Below are 22397 nucleotides of genomic sequence, written 5' to 3' on the forward strand. Positions count from 1 at the left end.
CATCAGCATCGTGACCAACACTCCTAGAGAGAACCAATCTTCTATTCCCTAACACCAACTTCCTCTCTCACTTCATCAGGGAGGGAGTTATCTATGCTTTATTATGGATGTAATTGGATGGTGCTGAACTTTAACTGGTCCCTCAGTTTATAATTTTTTAAGCAGTATCCAATTCGGCATTCAGAATATGACTGTTTTTTAACCAGTTTATGTTCAAATTAAGCTTAAGATAAAATGGGAACTGGGTGGTATAGAAGAATAGTCACTTGTTTGGCTATCCAGGAAGCCAAGTTTAATTTTAGCCTTGAGAGAATTTGAAATCATTATAATTAGATGAGTATTAAAGCCCACGAGTGAAAAGGACTCTTTTTAAAAGCCTACCCTTTCATTTAGCATCAATTCACAACTGGCAGTTCATTTTCTCAAATGCTCTACCACTGAGCATGCATACAGAGTTAGAGTATAATATATCTATAGTTCAAATAACTAGGAAGTAGGCCATGGCTGGAGGTGAGAGATAGACTCTGTAATTAACTTGAATATCTATAGCAGTATAACAAATATAAAATTTATATTTATTTGTGGAAAGGAAGATTATATTGTTCCACACATTTTATGTGTGGTACATACTAATGGCATGGTTGGTTTTAGATGGCATGTAATGCACCCTGCACATATTACTTGGATTGTAAACAGTGGAACAATGACCATTCTTGAACTTTGGTGCTAAGGTTAATGAGAAACAAACTCCAGAGAATAGACAGTCATCTCACAGTCACTTCAAATTTCTGTGTAAGTTCTATACAACTTGCTGCTCTGACTGAATCAAGAATGGCAATGGCCAGATACTCAGAGGTACCAAATACAGAAGCAACTATGTGACTGGCAGTTTAGTCTTTGGCTCTGCCAATAACTAAAAGATGTTTTAGAGAGATTTAGAAAATATGTAAAACATGCCTAAAAGACAGGGGGGTTTCCCCCCTAGGGTAAAGCACAAGCAAATATTCCTCTTTTAGCAGAAGCACATTATTGTCAACAGCAGCGTCTCTATTCAGTTTGCTCTCATACCTAAACACTCCTATTACTGTCACCTTTCAGGTTTGTCATATCCACTGCCCTGACAAAACAGACATCCTACCATAAAACCTGTCAAAAAGGCCAGGTGATTTCCTATGTCTCCTGACACATGCTGCTTCTTAATATCTGCCTGTCAGAACACCTGGGAGAGGAATCTACTTTCATGTTCAGAGAGGAGCAAGGAGGACCATCACATGTAGTGTAATCACTGGCCTCAGACTGCAGTGAAACCCTGCCATTTGGAACCACAGCCTTGATAAAGAAATAAGTCTCATGCTGGAAAATGTTATTGCATAAATGAATCACCCAGGTCAGGTGGTATAACTTTTGATTGAAGCAGCTAATTTAAAAAGCATTATTTTTTTCTGGTATGACTTTACCTTAATTTTTCTTTATTATAAGCTCTTTAGAAACATGTATTTTCTTTTGCCACAGTGAATGGCTGCCGCATGGAAGTATATATATTTCTAAACTTGACTGGTCTTGATTATATTCTACTCTTGTGGGTCACATATGCCTCTATATCCATCTTAAGTTTGTCTTATCTACAGAGGACTATCTCTCTTGGTTTCAAAAAGCGATTGATTTAAGTAATTTCAGTGTGATATACTGGGCAGTCTTTTATTCACCAGAGACATTTTCTGGCATCCTATTGGTAGGTCATTGAGCCTTTGTGATTTGTCTGCTTACCTCCTCCAGGAGAGGCATGTGTTTATGAGAGGCCTGGGGAGCAGACTATTAATACAGGCGCTGCTCTCAAAAACAGAATGTGGCTAATTTTGTAGCAAATATAACAGAACTTCTAAAATTGGTGTACACGGTACAGTCACAGTCACCTTGGGACAGCATGGACTTAGCAGAGAACTACTTCTTTGACTGTAGTCATAGTGCTGTTTGCCACTCAAAGTTTATTTCAGCATTTGAAATTATAAAGTAACACATTATAGCCAGGAACTTGGAGAAAAATATCTAAAATAACAATGATGATTGCACACATGCATATACCTTATGTTACTTAATCTTACCCTGGGTTGAAATGTAATTTGATAGGACTGATGTTAATAATTTAGTTTCTATCAGCCTGCTAGTTGTTTCGTTTGTTTAGAAAAGCATATACACAATACATGGAGCCTTAAGTGGTCGGGGATGTCATGCAGTATGCTGTGAATATATGTTTCCCTTATTGGTTGATGAATAAAACACTGATTGACCAGTAGCAAGGCAGGAAGTATAGGTTGGGCTACCAGTCAAGGAGAATTCTGGGGAGAGGACACAGAGAGAAGCATGCAGATAGAAGCCATGTAGCTGTCAAAGGAATAACATACTGGAGCATTACCAGTAAACCAAGACAAAGTGGAGATTCATAGATTAATAGAAATGATCCCCAGCCTAACAGTTTATAATTAATATAAGCCTCTGTGCATTTATTTGGGACTGAAGGCTAGGGGGACCAGGCAGGACAGAAACTCCATGAGCATTTAAGTTTTTAAAACTGGTTTTAGATTTATTCATTTTTATTTTTGTGTATGAGTGTTTTGACTGCATGTATGCCTGTGTACTATGTGTGTGCTTAGTGTACCCAGAGGACAGAAGAGGAGGGGTTGATTTCCCTGGACATGGAGTTACAGAGAGCTGTGAGCTGCAACTTGTTTCCTCTGAAAGAGTAACAAGTGCTCTTTCTAGTCACAATTTAAAAGAAAGTATGTAGATTATATCCATCATTTCCTTCCTTCCTTCCTTCCTTCCTTCCTTCCATCCATCCTCCCTCCTTTCCTCCCTCCTTCCCTCTCTCTTCTCTCTCTTTCTCTCTCTTCTGCACTGAACATTGAATCCAACTTACATATACCAGTCCACTGATCTGTATCCTGTGGTGACATGTACACCTACAGTACCAGAACCCTGACTAAGGGTGACAAGAAAATGGAGAAATGTCAGGTACATGTATACATGCAGACATGTACATGCAAAAAAAAAGCTGAGACTGAATTGATGTTCTCACTCATATGGAGATGCTGCTGCACCCTGAAAGCTCAGTGTGTTTATTATATATATCCACACAGGGAGGTGGGATTATTATATACAGATAAACAAGGAGGTGGGGCTGAAAAGGGGAGCAGTCTTTACAGTACACAGCTGAACCAGGAAGAAAGTTAAATTAATCTCAGTAGAAGCAGTAGGAGCAGCCTCTGTAGGGGAAACCCTCTTTCGCCCATAATCATGGGGTGGGGGCAGCTACAGTGTACATTCTCTGTACACACTGGTCAACAGTCACAATCATACTGGGAGGAAGGCTTTGTCATTTTCCATGAACCTAATCATACACACACACACACACACACACACACACACACACACACAAATGGATTCCTCCTTTCCCCAAAGTATTCCTCCATGTTTTTCTTTTCATTTTGAAACAGAGTCTTCATAAGCTGCCGGGGCTGGTCTTGATTACATACTCTAGTCCAGGCACCCTTGAACTTTATATGTATTTTTTTAGCTTAAGTATTTTCTTTTTTAACAATAAATAATGGACTTGGCAGCTTTACCATAAATTTAGGCTGATTCATCTTTTTTTGTCGGCACCTTCATGTACCTGAGAAATAAAGGTCCTAACAATTTTATGTTAACAATTTTATTTTTACTTTTCTGAATGATGATCCCTGATGTTTTATACCTTATATTTCCTCAGAGCGGGATCTGTTCCTGAGCTCCAGGCAGGTAGATCTGGAACACATGCATTCTTTTTGTTCTAGCATTTCCACTAATGTGAATCTTTTTCAACAGGAAAAAAGTATATGAAGATAATGGTGGCATTTTAATATATTATAAACATAGCAACATGTCCTTTTACTACTTGGGGAAGTTAAAACAGCCACTCCTTGAAACACAGCATGTAGGCTTCTATGTTTACTAAGTGCCAGAAAATTATTGGTTCTAAAGATGGGATTGTTGGTTTTTGAAACAGCCATAAGGTATTTAAAGTGGTGACAGAAGAGGAGGTGCAAACTGCAATGCTATTATTTTTGTTTAAAAAAGTAAAATATAAACTACAGGATAGTGTTATTTAGTCAACTCCTTCCTTCAACCAGAAATAATATATCTGTTTTATGTTAGGTTTCTGGTGAGTAAAACATTTTTAAAATAGAAAACAATACATACACAGCAATCCCAGTTTAATGCAGAATCAGGCATGAGAACCTGTATGGAAATCTATTAAAAGAACAAACGAGTGAGTTGCTAAAGTTCCTCAGGTGTTACATGACATCATGATAAGATGGAAGAGGGTAGATTACTAAATGACTTGGAGTCAGATAATGCTTGTATCATAAACATATTATGCTTAAGCTATTTTTTAAATAATAAGTGAGTTTCAAGAGGAAAAATAGAGATTTTTTGGTAAAAAAGAAGTGGTATTTAGAAACATATAGATCTGTGAAGTAGTTTGACTTGTTTGTAGGAGTTAAAATGCTTAGTTTCAGAGCAGGGCACTCTCTATGACTAGAGAGAGTGAGTAGAGGTCAGGAACCTAATAAAATTAGCTCTCTATGATTCATGTTCATACTTAGTATTTTCATTTTTCAGTGGTCACTGTTACAATAAAATTTTCCTTTGGAAAACTGTTCTCCATAGCTAGCTAGCATTTCCTCTCTACAGTGGAAAATGTTCTTGAACAGTGTTTATTGCTCCTCTTCTTTTGGTGTTATTTTATGAAGTGATTATTACAAATTACAAGTAGAAGAAAATAGAGATGAGGAGAAAAGGGAAAGCACGGCAATCAACAGATTTTAGGCAATGACTTCACTATTGAATTTCCACATCTGAATCTCCTTGTTGATAGACAATTTTAATAAGAAGAGAAAAAAGTCTAAAAATAAAAAAGTCTCTTGAATCTCATGTAAAGACACACTGTTGAGATCATGAATCCAAGGATTAGAACAGTTAACTGGTAGCAACTGGAGTTCCCCATACCTCAGTTTTCCCATGTATCAGAGACTTCCTGTGGAAAACATGTTGAGTGTGTGCTAATCTAAGTTTTTACATAGCATCATGAGTCATACAGTAATCTCAAACATGAGAATTGTTATCTTTTGTCTGGCTTACAAATGAGGAATGGAAAATTAAATAACTCTCCCATGAACATATTGTCAGTGTTTTTGAGCCCAGGTGGCCCAGTGCTAGAGTTGTTCTATGGGTCCCAAACAAGGAATACCTGAGACAAGGCCTGGCACACCAAGAGAACAGAATAACTTATGATTCCTACTGCTGTAGCTAAGAATGGACTGTCCTACTACTACTACTACTACTACTACTACTACTACTACTACTATTTGGTAGTGAACTCTGGATTTCTATGGCTGTCTCTTGCTGTGAATATTAAAAGTATAAACATTAAAATGAAACCCAGTGATGGGAAATCCATGGAGGAGGACTTTTAAATTACACATTGACCCAGGGGTCATGCCTTGGTTGTGAGCACAACAAGTTATTCTCTCTTAGCATGACTTCTTTGGTTACTCTTTTGTATTGCTGACAGAGGGAAGAGCCATATGTTTCAAAAGTCGGATAAGCAGATGGCATGTTGGACGATCTATTGCATAAGCTGAGGAAATGGAAAAGTTTTCCTGCTTAGAAGACAGGCTCTCTCACTGGCATGTAGGCACATACCTTCTGCTTGGAGAAGAACAAGGAGTGTTCCTTAGGAGGGCATCCAAAATACTAAAGACATTCTTGTATAAGTAGGGTAGGGAGGGAGAAAGCAGATACTTCTTGTATTTAAGAACACTGTTCAAAACATCCTCCATTGTGTAAGACATTGTGTGATGCTGAAGTCGGGAAGGCTTTCCCAAAGGAAAGGTCATTCTGGAGGCAGAGGTATACTCCTATTAGTTGTCCTGTTTACCTTCTATAACCTGATATGTCACAAGATCACTTTAAGAAAAAGTATTGACCACAAGTTCCGATATTATTTTAGTAGAAAATGAGAAAGATTCTCTATTTAAAAGAAGCTTTAAGGGAAAATGTATAACAGATATAGTATAGGTGGTACATAGTGTGCCTTGGTACAAAGCATGTCACAGAGATTCACGGCTCAATATCTTATGTAGCCCAAATCAAGTTTATTTCATTTAGACTTGTCTGTGTCTTTTATTGGTTCATCTGTGAAGGAACATAGACTTGGTTTCAAGGGGAAGTTGTGATTTGATCTTTAGCAAGTTAGAAGTTCAAATTCAAAGTAATGACAATGTCTTAAATATGTATACCTCACCTTGAGGGTAGAGGTAATTCATCAGTGATAACAGGCTGATATAAAAATGTTGTTTTATCAATAAGGTTGATCAAGAGTTTGCCCAGGGCATGAACTGTCATTACAGATTCTGCTTGTGTCTTCCAGAGTCTTCTCTTATTTGTTTATGTAATATTCTGAGTGTTTTAAGACTTCTATCACTTTATATCTTTGAAGATTTACTGTCTACCTTGTGTTTTACATAATCTCCACTTAGTCTTCATGCCAGTGGGCTCCACCTGTTGTGGGAGAACTTATTCTCTGGGAAGATACAACCAAAAGTCCCCCTTCTTATAGTGTACCAAGAACAAACCAAAGTAGGACTCTATCAAAGTTCTACAGTGGAATCAATGGGTTTCCTGGACTCACTTCTAGGTCATGTGTGAGGGGTTACTTAACAGGTATGTAGGTGATCCAAGGCACCATATATCTGAAAAGTGTCACTCCATCATGAATGATAATTTTTCCATAGCTACATAGATGAAGACCCATTTCCATTACCCTGTCAGTATCTGTATATGATGCTTCTAACCTTGTCCTTCCACAAGGGAGCATCAACAATAAATAGTCCCAATGACAGTTGCATACTAGTAGTTACATATACTCTGATGAAAATGATGTCTGTCTAGAAAATCCTCCACTGCCACCTCCTACACTTGTCAATTTGCATTCTTTCTGACAATAGAGGAATCTAAAATGACTGAAAGACAATTAAGAAATTGCTCAACATTCTTAGCCATCAGGAAAATGCAAATCAAAACAACTCTGAGGTACCATCTTGCTCCTGTCAGAGTGACTAAAATAAAAGACAACAATGACAGTTTATGCTGGAGAGGATGTGAAGAAAGGGGGCACTGCTTCACTGCTGGTGGGAGTACCAACTCATACAGTCACTTTGGAAATCAGTAGGGCAGTTCATAAGGAAAATGGGAATCAATCTACCACAATTTCACTCTTAGGCATATACCCAAAAGATGCACATTCATACAACAAGGATGTCTGTTCCACTATGTTTATAGTAGCATTATTTGTAATAGTCAGAACCTAGAAGCAACATAGATGCCCTTCAACTGAAGAATGGATAAAGAAACTGTGGTGCATTTACACAATGGAATACTACTCAGCAGAAAAAAAACAATGGAATCTTGAAATTTGCAGGCAAATGGATAGAACTAGAAGAAACTATCTTAAGTGAGGTAACCCAGTCACAAAATGACAAACACTGCATGTACTCACTCATATATGCATTTTGGATTCAGAGCAAAGGATTACCAGCCTACAATCCGCACCACCAGCGAAGCTAGGAATCAAGGAGTACCCGGAGAAGGGGAAATGGAAAAGATCTCCTGAGCTAATTGAAAGCATGGGAAAGGGGAGACAGAATTAGGGGAAAGAGAAGGGGAAAAGAGGAGGGTAGAGGAGAACATGAGGGAATAGGAAGATTGAGTCAGGAAGAACAGAGGAGGGGAAGTAAAGAGATACCATAATAGATGAGCCATTATATGTTTAAAGAGAAACCTGGCACTAGGGAAATGTCCAGATGTCTACAAGGATGCCTTCATCTAACAATCTAAGCAAAAGTGGTGAGGCTACCTTAAAGGCCCTTCTCTGATAATGAGACTGATGACTCCCTTATAAGCCATCCTAGAAATTTCATCCAGTAACTGATGGAAGCAGAAACAGACACCTGTAGCTAAACACTGGAATCCAGTTACAGAGAGGGAGGAGTGATAAGCAAATGGGTCAAGACCAGGATGTAGAAACCCACTGAAACAGTTGACCTGAACAAGGGGGAGTTCATGGACCCCAGACTGATAGCTAGGAAACCAGCATAGGACTTATCCAGACCCCCTGATTGTAGACATCAGTTAGAAGGCCTGGGAATCTATGGGGCTTCTGGTAGTGGATCAGTATTTATCCCTAGTACACGATTGGACTTTGGGAGCCCAATCCACATAGAGGGATACTCTCTCAGCCTAGACACACGTTGGGGTGGGGAGAGGACCTAGGTTGTGCTCCAAATGTTATGACAGATTTTGAAGATCCCCTATGGAAGGCCTCACCCTCCCTGGGGATCATAAAGGGGATGGAATAGGGAGTTACTGGGGGCCAGGGGAGGAGGGGAGGGAGATGGAATTGGGATTTACTTGTAAAACAAGTTTGTTTCTAATTAAAATAAAAAGGATTTATTCCTAGAAGCATTTTTCTTCAAGGTATAATCTAAATGGCTCTAAGACATATGCTTTGATCTCTCAGACTATGCCTATGAACTCTTATGGCATACTTCCACATTCTCTATGCTCATGTTCCATCACTGGGATGCAAACACCTAGCAAAACAACTATTTCATTCTTTTGGAAGGATTTATTTTGGCTCAGAGCACAAGAAGTGTCAGACCAGAGTCTGCTGACTCCATCCTTCTGGGCCAGTGGTGGGCAGAACACTGTGACAGAGATCCCTACATAGAGCAAATTATTCATCTCATCACAGATAGGAAGCAGAAAGTCACAAACTGTAATGATCAAAATGTACACTTCAATGATAAGTCACTGGGACTTACTTCTGCCAATCATGTCTCACATTCTAAATAATGTATTAGACTAAGGATCCTATCAATAGATCAAGTCACTGATGGAAGTAACTTCCCTACTTACTGATCTCTTTATATCCTTGTAGCACCATCAGCTGGGAACCAAGTACTTAACAAATGAACTTTACAGGACATTTCCTATTCAACCTGCAATAGTTTCTGATACCCTTTCTCAGTGCAATGCAACATATAATTGCTTAGATAATTATTTTTGACAATCTTACACAATGCCTGTCTTTTCTAGTAGACCACAAGTCAGTGAAGGCTGGCATGTTATTGTGTTTGTTCATCTCTTTGGACCAGGGAAGAAGCACAATGTGTTGAACTCAATGAGTTTTCTGATTGACTATAATTGCACCTCTGAGACACCTGTGACAAAATAGGGCATAGTCTTCAGTATGGGCAAAGACCCAGGTGTGTGAGCAGGCATAGCCAATACTGGTTTTGATGATACTTGGTGTTCTTTTATGAAATGCGTTAGTAACAACAAGAGATAGAGAAGCCCAAACAAGCCAATCTCACGGGCCTCTTCTGTTCCAGGATGTTCTACACCTGGCATATCTCTCCACAGCTTCCTAAGCAAAAGTCTAGTCTTTGGCTGCATATTGAGAAATATTTGGAGATACAAAGGGATAAGGACGCTATTCTCTTTATTTAGCAAAAGAGGCTAGGCTTCAATATGGAGTCCTTCAGTGAGCACAGACCCATGCCATGTGCTACATGGATTCTCAACAACCAAGCCACTGTGGTTGAGAGAGGATAGTGCCTTCTCCAAGGATCTCTCTACCGCTATCGTTTTAAGCATCCCTCCTCCACAGAAGCATGTCCATCTGAAGGCTATTACCTATAATCACAAAATCATCTGTACACAGCATCAACAGTCATGTGTTATAAAGGTTCTTATTATCCCAATGTTGAGCCTCTGGATATGGTCCCACAAGATCTAAGGTTAGGTCATGAAAAGTGTAGGTTCTATTTTGCAACACATATATTTCAGCTTAGCAATACTGAACATTTTTACACAGGGAAGTTCTGTTAACAAAAAGCTATTTTGCAAGGAAGATTTATGCTTCTTTGCCATTTGTAATGGAATTTACTTCTTAGTCAAACATACAGCAAGTGAGAGCTATTCCTTATTAATCAGATTTCTTGCTGGATTTGATCTTTCTGGTCATTGACATCATTCATGAGGGCAAGCTGTAAATATTTTAATTATTTTCTGTTCACCACACATCTCTGACTCTGGCTACAGGGTGGATATCCGACGATTCTGTTGCTGCAGATCTTGGCTAGCAAATCACTGTGATATTTACTTTTCTTTTTCCAAATCTTCAGGGAAATAAATTTATGGATCACTTAACCTTTTGTCCAAGGAACAAACTCAAGTCAGATCTGAATTAATGTTTCTCTGAAGACACAGAGCAAAGCCTGACTTTCAGAGCAAAGTGGTGTGTTAAGCAGCACTCCATGTAACTGGTCCTAACCAGGAATAAAGGTGATCCAGCCATATGTTCACATGACACCCAACAGATTTTGTTCAGTTTGCTCTGTTTTGATTAGTTTGAATTAAGCAGTGAATCTCCTATTACTTGAGCTGTATTCCTTAGAGCCAGATATCCTATGGTCACCCGGTTATCCCAAGAGGTGATGTAGGTTCTGATGCTACCCTCACCTGCACATCCTAAGCTGCCTTCCTTCATTGACTCCATCCACACTCAGCAATGAAAGTTGTGAACACAGTGTCAATATGGGATGCTTCTGATTTCTACATCCCATTTCAAAGGGTGCCAGATACACTGAAAATGGGATGTTCCATCTATCTGCTGGAATAATGTAATTTCTTGGGCATTCTGAAAATATTTTACTAGAACTGAAAGATGTTGGCAGTAGAAAGGCAACTGTCTGTGGGAAGTATGCCTCCTCACGTCTCGCACTCTGCTGCAAAAAGCCTTTGCCCACATGGGGAAGTGTGGCTGCTCTTTTGTAGTTGGAAGCACTTTACTAAAAGAAAACCAGTTCATGATTTTGTTAAGTTACAAGAGATCTGGTTTGATTTGGAAGCTGTTGGAAAGTTTGATTTAGCATTTATGTTCTTAATAGTAACTGAGAATTTAAACTATTTTTAAAGAGTATGTTCTCTGTCTATTCATTTGAATAATTCCCTGAAAATGTCTTTCATATGCTTTAAAACACACAGTGACTAGGGGGATGGCTCAGTTTGTAACATGCCTTTGATGTGAGCTTGACAACTTGAGTTCAGATCCACAGCACCCACATCAAAACTGTTTGTGTCTGTGCATGCTTTCAATTCCTGCATAGAGAGGCCAAGACAGATGGGCTTCCAGTACTCTCTGCCCAGCCAGTGAATTGTGAGCTCTGGGTTCAGGGAGAGACCTTGTCTCAAATATAATGTGGTGAGTATTAGATGTCAACCTCCCTGAAAACTGGCTTTCTGCAACCAAGTCTACTGTATGAAATGACCTCACATATATAAGCACAGGTGTGTTCACACACATATGTACACATAATACATTTACTACATGCAAAATAATTTTTAAAACACAATGATAATCAACTGTTTGATAAATGCCGCTCCTTTGAACTTTTTATTAAGCAGAATGGCTTCTATTCTGCCTTCTTCTGTAAAGCCGAGAGGACATTTTTCCATGTACACCAATGTCTGTAGGATCTGGAGGCAGAGTGGAGAAATTACCCACAGTCAGTGGATTCAGTATCAAGTCAGGACCTTTTTTTCCCTTATTTACTGAAATTGCCTTAATAAATCCTCCTCCAGAGAGCAAGAACCAATTACATTAATGTGGGAGAAGAACAATAATAAATTCGTGTCATGGAAAACACCCACTGGAACTGGTGATGCAAATAGGGGTGACCATGTCCAAATCATAGTCACTGGCTGACATACACAGTGACATTTGTCATTTCTGTTCTGTAATTTTGACTTTCAACCTCTGTGAGAGGATATTTAGGGAATTCCTAGAGCTTGTAACCCATCTCATTTTCTCATCTTTAACTGCTAGTTTGTCTCTAAATTAGAAATAAATTAAACAAACTATGCTAGCAAATTATCTCTGGAAATTGACTCTAATAGGGTCTTTTCTATTTTTCATTAAAAATAAAATAAAAAGAATTTCTAGTCTAATTTTGTTGCTAGTTTTCTACATATTAAAGCTCTTACTTATTATTAACAGTTCTTGAACAATAAATCAGAGGCAATCACACAGGACTCCATAAAATGCAACTTCAGTAGTTCAATAGAAGTGTTTCTGAAAATTGTGGTAGGCATTTTCTGCAGATTGCCAGCAACTGGAAAATGCTTTTCAAACACTAACATTCTGCAAAACCTGAAAATTCATGTGATGCCTATTGGGTAAGAAAGACTCCATAAACACCAATACTGAAACTCACACTGTGTCAGAGGTCAGCACTGTAGGTGTGGTCTGCCTTGACTGAGGTCACTAAAATGGTCCACAACTGTTGCAGATTGTACTGTCAATCTTTTACCATCTTTTGCCATTATCTGATTGCCTTGCTCTGCCATTACCTTCCCTTCGGCCAGCAACAGGTAGACTTTCAAAGTTGGTCCTTTTATTAGTTCATTTCCTCATACAACAAAAATAATTTGCCGTTTGTCAGCCCTCTGTGTTTGAATGCATTATTCATAAAATGAAAGTGTTTGTCCTCTTGAAACTTGTAGTCCAGCCTGAGCTGTTTTTTGTTTTTTGTTTGTTTTTTGTGTGTGTGCCTACCTTAATCTATGTATGGGTTGTGGCAAACTGTGTGCTGTTTCTGTAAAGATATAGAAAAAAAAGTGTAATTCTTTTTCTTCTCTTCTTCCTCATTTTCCTCCTCCTACTCCTTCCTCTTTTCTTTTTCATTCCTTATTCTTTGGTTTTTTCAAGATAGAGTTTCTTTGTGTAGTTTAAGAGTTTGCCCTAAAACTTATTCTGTAGATTAGTCTGGTTTCAAACTCACGGAGATATGTCCACCTCTGCCTCCCAAGTGATTGGATTAAAGGCGTGCACACCTACTGCCTGGCTGTAATTCTTTTTCCTTAAAGTTCATCTTCTGCAAATGATTGGGACCATAGCAGGAGGCATACCCATTTGGCAAAACACGTTACCCATTACCCAAAAATCAAGTTGCCACTTTAGGTTTTCTTTTTTATTGATTTGGGGAAGCAATGGCCTAAAGGTGTCAAGAGGGTGCTAGATACATTGCCACCTTCTCATGAAGTCAGTCTTGAGAGACCGTCTGTCATCCCTAATCCAACCAAATGTTGCACAAATTTGATTCTTCTCAGATGTCTATCCCTCAGTAGGACATTTTCTAAAAGGCTTGAAATCATGGCCGGGCGGTGGTGGTGCACGCCTTTAATCCCAGCACTCGGGAGGCAGAGGCAGGCAGATCTCTGTGAGTTCGAGGCCAGGCTGGACCGATACCCTCCGAAACAATACAGAGAAACCCTGTCTCGTAAACCCCCCCCAAAAAAGCCTGAAATCACATGAAAGGGCAGTCTGGTAGGTCAACCCTACATACATAGTTACTCAGCCATTTTGATAGCCTCTATGAGCACCAAGGAAGAACAAGGGAACCATACAACCTAAAACTCTGATATTTACAAGCCTGGCTTAACACTTAAGTATTTTCTTCTGTGAAATGATAGAAAAGAATGTACCAGGAATTGGAGAGTAAATGAAATATTTCATAAGTGTTGGGGAAGTCTTATGCTAATAAAGCACTGTCTGGCCAATAGGAATCTAGATAGGTGGGGCTAGGAATCCAGGAGGATTCTGGGTAGGAGAAACACAGGAGAGTCAACATGTAACGCCGGGTAGGAGCCCGGAAACTTCTCCGGTAAGAGACATACTTAGATTAACAATTATGGGGTAATTACTTAAAGCAGAGCTAGCCAGTAAGAGACAAGCAAGGCCAACAGCTTCATAATGAATATAGCCTCTTGTGTGTTTATTTGGGACTCATGTGGATCTAGAACCAGGCTGGCGCGGTAGAGGCCAGGCGACTGGCAGGGGATAAACCAAAGCGGCTAGCAAAAGAAAAAGCTTCTCTTAACACATAAGGTGTGCAGCCCACTCCAGACTTCTAAATACACCATTAATTTCAGTTTTCTATGCCCCTCTCTTCATGTATTACTTTGCTCTGCTACAGAGTTAGGTGGGTTGGACTTTCCTCAGAACTATCATATCAGATAGCTGTAAAACACATATTAGAAAACAGATTTCAATAAAAGAGAAATGCAGTGATGCATAGATAGCAATGGTGGTTATCAGTTTTCAAAGGGAATAGGCCACATCCTGGGGTGAGTCACATGAGGCTATCTGCTGTCAATCTAATCTATAGTTCAGTGAGGTATGCCAGAGGGTAGTCTGATGAGCCAAGGTGCTAGGCATACTGCCATTCCCCAGGTGGAGAAAAGTCCAGATGAATTGCCAGGGCCTGGCAGAGTGAGTTGTGAAATTATATTAATTGCCCCTGCTCCTTCTATATACAAGTGTCTTTACATAGTAGTGGGAAACCTTGCCAAGGAGAAGCTGGAGTGTGTTTCTTAGACCAAACACTGAGGGCAGAGTGTCATCTTCCTAATCACAGCACTGGCATTGCTAGTATCCTGTCTGGCATGCATCCTCTTTCTCTCTCATTACATAACCCAGGTTTGTGCGAGCATCTACCCTATCACAGGCAGTCCTTAAGGAAGGGTCCCAGGATGAGCCTGGATCAGTCTTTCAAAACTAATATGATGAGCATCTGAGCTCTTGCTTGCTGAATGTGAACCAGAAGTACAACTCCAATTCTTCCTGGTAACCTCCCTGCTAAATTAGGGTATTGCTCTTAGGATGAAGCCAATAGAACAGAAATACAAAACACAGATAGGGAGAGAATCTAAGGAGTACCAGTGATGACATCATTGAACGTGTGAAACAGCTCTTCCTGTATCTGATGTCCTAGTCCTTCAGTGTACTTTCTTGCCACTTTACCATGTAACCAATTAAGTTTCCAACTACTTGAAGCCCAAAAGTAGATTCCTACGATTTGGTTTGCCTGTAATCTTTATTTAATGTCATGCTTTAACACATCACCGTAAACACGGTGGCTTCAAATACACAAATTTGCTCTCCCACAGCTCTGGAGAGCAAAAGCCTGAAATTTGTAGCAGAACCCATTTTCATGACTTGAGCAGTTCCCACATGCTGCTTGCCTTCTTTATCTTGTGGCCCTGTATCACTCCTATGTTTTTTTCTCTCTTCACATACCTTCTATTCTCTGACTCCCTTGCCTGATTATGTTGAGACCCCAAGATAATCCAGAGAATCCCTCATCTCAAGAGTTCTACTTTAGCCACACCTGTGAAATCCCCTTCTCTGTATGGTGACACATTCTCACATTTGGAGGATTGAGATGGGTATTCTATTGGATGGCCATTATCTTGTGGTCTGCATCTGTTGAGCATAGCTACATGGGTGTGTTCCCAAGCAAGAACCATAATACTGAGCACTAAACAGAAGCCAAAGACACACAGAAAGGATTCCTGGTTGGGTTGCTCTGTTGGGAGGATTGACTTTCATCACAGATACCACAGACAATGTCCCTGCAACACTAGATTATTATCAAGAAACAAATGGTAAGCAGTCATCATTTTGGTCCTATGATTTTTAAATGACTCTGAAACTTTTTTTCTAGCAATTCTGTTTTTCTTAAGAGAGGAAGGCAAAACTGCAAAAAAATGTTTAGGAAATGGGAGTAGTGTGGAAAAAGCCTGCTTAATATATTTAGAAATTAATTTACTTCATATCTTTTTGCTTTCTTTTTAATGCAAAAAGTTAAAGAACGAGGATCACAAGAAAGCACATATCACCCATAATGTGACTGTTTTTAAAATAGCCTGTTTTTTTTAGAACCATTCAACACTTAAGAGGTGTTACTGGGTCTGCAGCACCGAAAAAGACTAAATGAAGATGGCCAGGTAAATCAATAGACTATTAGTTATGATAGGGTGTCCAGTTGTAGACATGCTGTTGTGTGAAACTGAGGAAACACATCATAGCATTCTGGCCTCTCCCCCTTTCCCTTCTTCATATCTCAGCAGTAACCACTGTCTGTTTCAGTATCAACTTCAGACATGTAAAAACAAGGAACACAAAGCATGAAGGAATGATGTTACATAGCTTCTAACTTTCTACAAGAAATTATCTAAATATCTAAAATCTATCAGTGCAATAATGGATGACTAAGCACACTAGGTTGACCTTTTCCTTAATACTACAACTTGACCAATATAAACATTTCAGGAAGAGTGCTGGAGCAGAACATTTTTTCTTGCAATCAGGATTTAATGTGTGTGTGATACAGAATATGTGTGTGTATGTATGTGTTTGCACATGTGTATGTGAAGATTGTGCATTCGTGTGTGTCTAAGTATATGTGTGTATATGTATGCATGTGAGTGCTTGTGTAAGTATATGTATGTGTGCATGTATTTGTGTATATGTGTGTGCATGTACGCATATATGTGCTTGTGTGAGTATATGTGTATGTGTATTTTGATGAGTCTGTATGTGTATGTGTGTTTGTGTTTTTACCTGCCTATGTGTGTTGGGATTTGTATAAGTGTCAAGGTGTCTAGTATGAATTTATTCATGGGCTGAGAGACACCTTGTTGCAGGAACTATTTTCTAGTATCTTCAGATGAAGAGAGAATGTAAATGCCAAACCAAGGAAAAGGGAACCAAATAAAAAAGGAAACTATTCTCTCCATTTTCTAAACTATCATGTGACAATTATCATGGAGAAACATCTTAGAACTCATTGTAGCCCATTTCACAGACTCATTATCTTTTACATTTTAAAATATTTCTTCATGTTTCCTTCAAAATTAAAATGTGTTTTTAGAATTAACACTATAAAATGACTTCAACTCTATAAGGCAGGTTGTACTCCTTAATTGTTAACAACAGAAGCTGAACACTAATTTTGTAGATGAATAAAGACAAGAAAGCCTGTTCTGTGTTCTTACATGTGCATTCAGAGACTTGGTTACATTCCAGAAGACTAACATCATGACTCTCTTCAGAGCATATTTAAACATACATATCTAAAAGCAAAATGAATCTTCCAACAATAAACTAAGAGCCCGGGTGCCATTCAAAAGTTGAGGATTCAAGCAGGCAGCATCTCTCCTATGTGCACAAAAATGAAAGATGAAATGCCTGCTCTGAGGATGGAATTCAGATTTATTGAGTGCATACTAAGAATTACCCGTTGAGTGAGATGATTTTGTTTGTGGTGTCTGATTTAATCGAATGAGGAATGCATCTACTTCAGTGCAACTTTGGTGCGGAAATCAAATGTTCTATTTCATATAATGATTAGCTGAGTAAATTACCCTAGTGCGGCTGTTTGGGATCCCTGATTATTCAACACATTTGCTCCTGGGGCTGCAGGTGCAGGCTGCCTCTCCAGCATTTTGTACATTTTGAGAAATTTGGTTCTTAATGTTCTGCTTGGCTTCAATTCATCTGATAAAAGACATTATGAAATATTTTAGGAGAGCAAGTTTGTCAGCAATGGTAGCCACAGGAATTAGTTGGGAATGACCTTCAATATGGACATGGCCTTTAATTCTGTTATGTACCCAGAAAGGTTCAAGATTCGGGTGGCACCTCAGAGTCTCCATCTTGCTCAATGTACCATCAGTCACATTTCATGATACTGATCAGACTCTGACAAAAATGTTTGGGACGAATTGGCTTAACTTGAGAATTTGATATGAAGAAAATCATTATACAGATCTTTAGGTTTATTTCTAGATTCCATTCATGGCACATGACAGTTCAGGGAATTCATTTAAAATAATTAGTCTAAAAGTAATGTGTATAGTTGTCCTGGAAATAAAACGCAACTCCTTTAACAGGAGTAGCTCATTGCTAACCTGTCCTTACTCTATGTGAGTCTCTTTTTCAGCTCCCCCTCCTTCTAGAGTCTTTCCTCATTTATCCAGAAATATTCTAATTTATGAGGTTTTGCCTTCTGCTTGACTCACAAGCCCTTAGGCAAGCCATGTCAGTTTCACTTGCCTCCAAATCCCTGGAACACAGTTTAGTTTTTGTGCACAGTGGATGCGCAAAGGGTTGCTGATAAATGAAGAAAGAGTTTCATATTCTTTTGATTATAATGATGATTAATGGAACCACTGTGATGAGAAAGTAAAATCTGACATCCATTTATTTTCATTCATCATTGGCAAGAGATTAAAAAATTGTGAAGCTCAAGTAGTAAATTGGCCACTTTCTGTCTGCCTACCCTTCAAGAGAAAAAAAAACTCTTCCTTTTCTAGTTCTGCCTTCATATCAGCAACACTTCTCCCTCTCCTCTCCTGTCCTCTCCTGTCCTCTCCTCTCTTTTCTCTTTCTTTCTCTCTCTCCCCTCTTTCTCTGTCTCTCCCTCTCATTGAATGATCTACCAGAATTTCAGAATCAGTATGTAAGGGACTAATATTTTAATGGAGAATGATTTCTATGTTCCTTGCTGGATAAATGATAGTTAATAGTTGAGTCTTCCAGGCCATGCCTTTATAACAATTTTAGATATTTCTCTCTTCAAAGTTAATAGATGATTTGTTAAGTTTGATCCTATATGAATACACTTGATTTGATATTGTTCTGAGAGTAGATCTGTGTAAGTAGGGTACAATGTGTGGCTCTTACAATCAGTCTCACTGCTTTGTGACCACATATGTTATGATCAATAGTGCCACAACAATTAAATAAAATTCTGCATTTCTGCTCTGGTATACAGCATTTCTCTATCCCCCTTCATAATGCCTGTTAGCTATAAGAAAGCAAGATTTTAAAGATGCTATAAAAGTACATAAAATTACCCGAATTCCTCAGTGTTACTGGGTTTTTTATGAAAATAGTTTCTCTGGAGTAATTATTTCTCATTATTAAGACATTATCACTCAATTTAATATCACCAAGATTTTATAATGATGAACACATACATGTTTACTAGACCTTTTCATGTCACCTCCACCTGTAGTTACCCAGAATGCTCATTGTCACTGGACTTCCTACTTGAATATTGTTCTGTCAGTCCACAGCTCTGGTGCACATTTGCTAGTGTATATTTTTTGAAATTTTCAATGTCTGTAAATGTTTTGTTTCTAATCTTTAAAATAACAGAAAAAGTGAATGGATTCATGGCAATTATTTGGGAGGACAGTGGACAGCAGTAACAGAGAAGTGGAAGTTTCTGCTTCACTATATACACACATATGTATAGATGATAGGGTTTAGATAGATGGTAGACAGATAGACGATAGATACTCCTTCTAACTAGAAATTTTGATATAGAAGATACTATAGACAGAACAGCATATTTTGGGGGGAAAACTGTAACCTTCTTGAACCAAGTCTCTGAAATCTACATGATTCTCTCTGAACATATGGATAAATATCAGAGAAAGTACTTTAGTGCTGACCTTGACACCCACCTCTGAATCTTTGCCACAAAACTGGTGTTTTTTCTTTTTAACAATTCTCAGAGGTACATTTCAAGTCTCATTAAACAGAATAATTACTTGTTTCTCACTTTTAACTTCAAGCATTTGTTAAATCAATGATCACATATGGCTTAACTTTTCTGTTGACTTTAGAAAAGGAGGTCTGGGCTTGCTGAATTGTGAAGCAAAAATGATGGTGATGGGTACTTACGCTGTCACAGTACTCCAAGGAGAGCAGAGAGCACAGTTTACCCCACTTGTTGCATGGAAAGTAAATAGATAAAACTGTATACTACCCACACTATTCCTATTATAGAAATACAACTTAACCAGTAAGGAACTCGGGGTCCTTCATCAGCTTTATGATTCTCAAACTTCAGACCCCATGTGTAGATAATCACTCCTATCCGATTCATGCATGCATTCACTTACTGACACAAAATAGAAAAGAAGGCATAGAACAGCCAATGAGACAAAGATGCATCTCATATTATGAGAAGACAGGAGGCCCTAATAATAAACCCTACATCACAGACATGTATGTCACATTTTATGTTGCTGACTTATATTAGCTGATTTTCCTCACACAGGGCATCTTCCAGTATGCAACAGGTGCATCACAAAACACAGTAACTGCTACTACATAGGAATGACAAAGTGTCACTAAAGCGAGGAGCATCTCTAGTTATTCTGCATTTTGGGGGCCTTCAGTCAGATATAATGGGTCACTATATCAGTAGTATACTTTAGTCTGTGAACCTGATGATAAACACTACAGAAAAGAGTTCTGAAGAGCTCTACAAGTAACCTGAACCTTGAAAGTAGATAAGACTTCAAAGTTGTAGTGCAACATTGAGCTACAATGAGACTTGGCAACTTTACACCTGGAGGAGAAGACATGCTCGAAGTCAGAATTCCTTTGTGCATCCCTCAAAAGATAATGCATTTGATTTTCTTAGAAAATGGAGCCCTTCAATAAAGATCATCACATTTCACGACTGAAAACTTAGTACTCTGGCCAATGTCTCCTCATTTCCCCCATTCACCAACTCCTGGTGTCTACCATTCTCCCATGTTTCTTTGTGTTAGGATTTGTAAGATTCCATGTATAAGTGAGGGCTGGTGACATTAATCATACTATATTATGTACTTAAAATTTGCTAACAGTAGATTTTGAATATACTTACCATAAACCGATAAATAAAATGGTACCTAGGTGAGATAACAGATGTGTTAATTACTCTACTATCTTGACTTTAGTTAGCATTTAACTATAAATTTATATCTACCGTCACATTGCACACTATAATTACATATAATTTTATTTGTTAGTTATACCTAAATAAAATGAAGGAATATTTTGTTGAGAAGAGAACACCTTTGTAATATGTAGGGTGGTAATTAAAATGATAAATATGTTGGAGACTGGACTCCAGGCATAGAAGAGTAAAGTCAGATAGAAATAACTTTAACTTTGTGACTTCTTTCTCTATAAGCAATCCTAGAGAAAACTGGGCACAATTGTAGTACCTCTATATGAAATATCAATTTATTGTGGGGATATTTATAGCAGGATTACAAAGAGAACAGTTGATAAAGATGGAAAATGAGATTAGTCAAGACACTGAAAGAAATAACCCAAAAGGATGCATTATAGTTATTAAGGGCCAATATTATCAAAAAAGTAGGTTCAGGACAATAATGTCGAGAGGTTCAGAGGTAAGAGCCAGGTGAAGTGTTAGGGTATGCCATCTTTAACTTGGATAAATAATTGTAATATTCAGGAAAGAATAGACATTCACAACTTAGTTTAAAATTATTGTATAGAGTGAAATGAATTGATAAAGTGAGAAATATTCTAAAGATGAGAGATTACTAGTACTAGGAAAGAAATCACTGATTGTCACCTCGGAGGAGGTGAAAAGATCACCATTATTCATGAAGAGAGAAATAGTTAAGGAAAGAGACAGTCTGATTACACCACATCTCTGCAACTCTTATATACACTTATCTATTATTTTATTTTACTTTTTTTTACAGACCCGTGGGTAATTTCATAACTACCAAGTAGAGAATATCAGGGCCTGGAATGATGGCTCACTGGTTAAGAGCATTGAGTGCTCTCTCAGAGGATCTGGATTCAATTCCTTGGACCCACATGGCAGCTCACAACCATGTCTAACTTAAGTTTCAAGGGATTCAACACCCTCTTCTGGTTTCTACAGGCACTGCACACATGTTATATAAGACATATATTCAAACGTTCATACACATAAAATGAAAGCAAACTCTCAAAACAATAGAGACAAGATCCTCTGAATGGATGGGGAACAGGGCGAGGGGGGGGGTAGTGGGACCTGGGAAGAGTAGAGGGGGTAAAGAGGAAGGGAGTGGGTCATGGGGGAACAGGAAGTTGAGGGGGTGGGGGTAAAATAGGGGGAAGAGGGAATCATAGGATCGAAGACAGATCAGGCACCAGAGTGACCTCGAGTGATCTAAAGGTATAACATCAATTGGCAAGCTAAGCAATAGTGGAAGGACCACCTCGAATGCCCATTCCTGATAATGAACTTGATGTCTATAACTATCCGGGAGCCTTCATCCTGGGACTGATGGAAGCAGAGGCAAACACACAACTAAGCACTGAACTGAACCCAAGGAACCCAGTGACAGAGAGAGAGGAGTGATGAGCAAATTGGCAAGGAATGGGCTGGCAAAACCAGCAGAGACGGCTGATCTGAACAGGGGAGTGCTCTTGGACCCCAGACCGACAGTGGGGAGGCCAGAATGGGACTGATCTGGTCCCCCAAATGTGAGTGTCAGTGAGAAGGCCTGGGCAACCTATGGGGCTCTGAGCTGTGGATCAGTGTCTATCCCTGGTATACAATCTGTCTTCATGTGCCTATGGC

At 38.8% G+C, this 22397-nt stretch overlaps 1 protein-coding gene across 4 annotated transcripts in view; it reads right to left on the reverse strand.

Moving 5' to 3' along the window:
* Window positions 1–22397, reverse strand: part of Spag16 (sperm associated antigen 16) — an 809062-nt gene that overhangs the window by 18842 nt on the left and 767823 nt on the right. The window contains exon 17 of one of the 4 annotated variants that reach the window (XM_040753383.1): window positions 11522–11640. The exons of the other annotated variants lie outside the window; for them this stretch is intronic. Coding sequence (XP_040609317.1) covers window positions 11561–11640 — 80 coding nt within the window. The 3' untranslated portion in view covers window positions 11522–11560. Of the gene's footprint in view, window positions 1–11521; window positions 11641–22397 lie in introns of those variants that run through there. 4 annotated transcript variants of the gene reach the window in all.

This window comes from Mesocricetus auratus, unplaced genomic scaffold (assembly GCF_017639785.1).
Source record: "Mesocricetus auratus isolate SY011 unplaced genomic scaffold, BCM_Maur_2.0 Super-Scaffold_100010, whole genome shotgun sequence".
Lineage (NCBI taxonomy): Eukaryota > Metazoa > Chordata > Mammalia > Rodentia > Cricetidae > Mesocricetus > Mesocricetus auratus.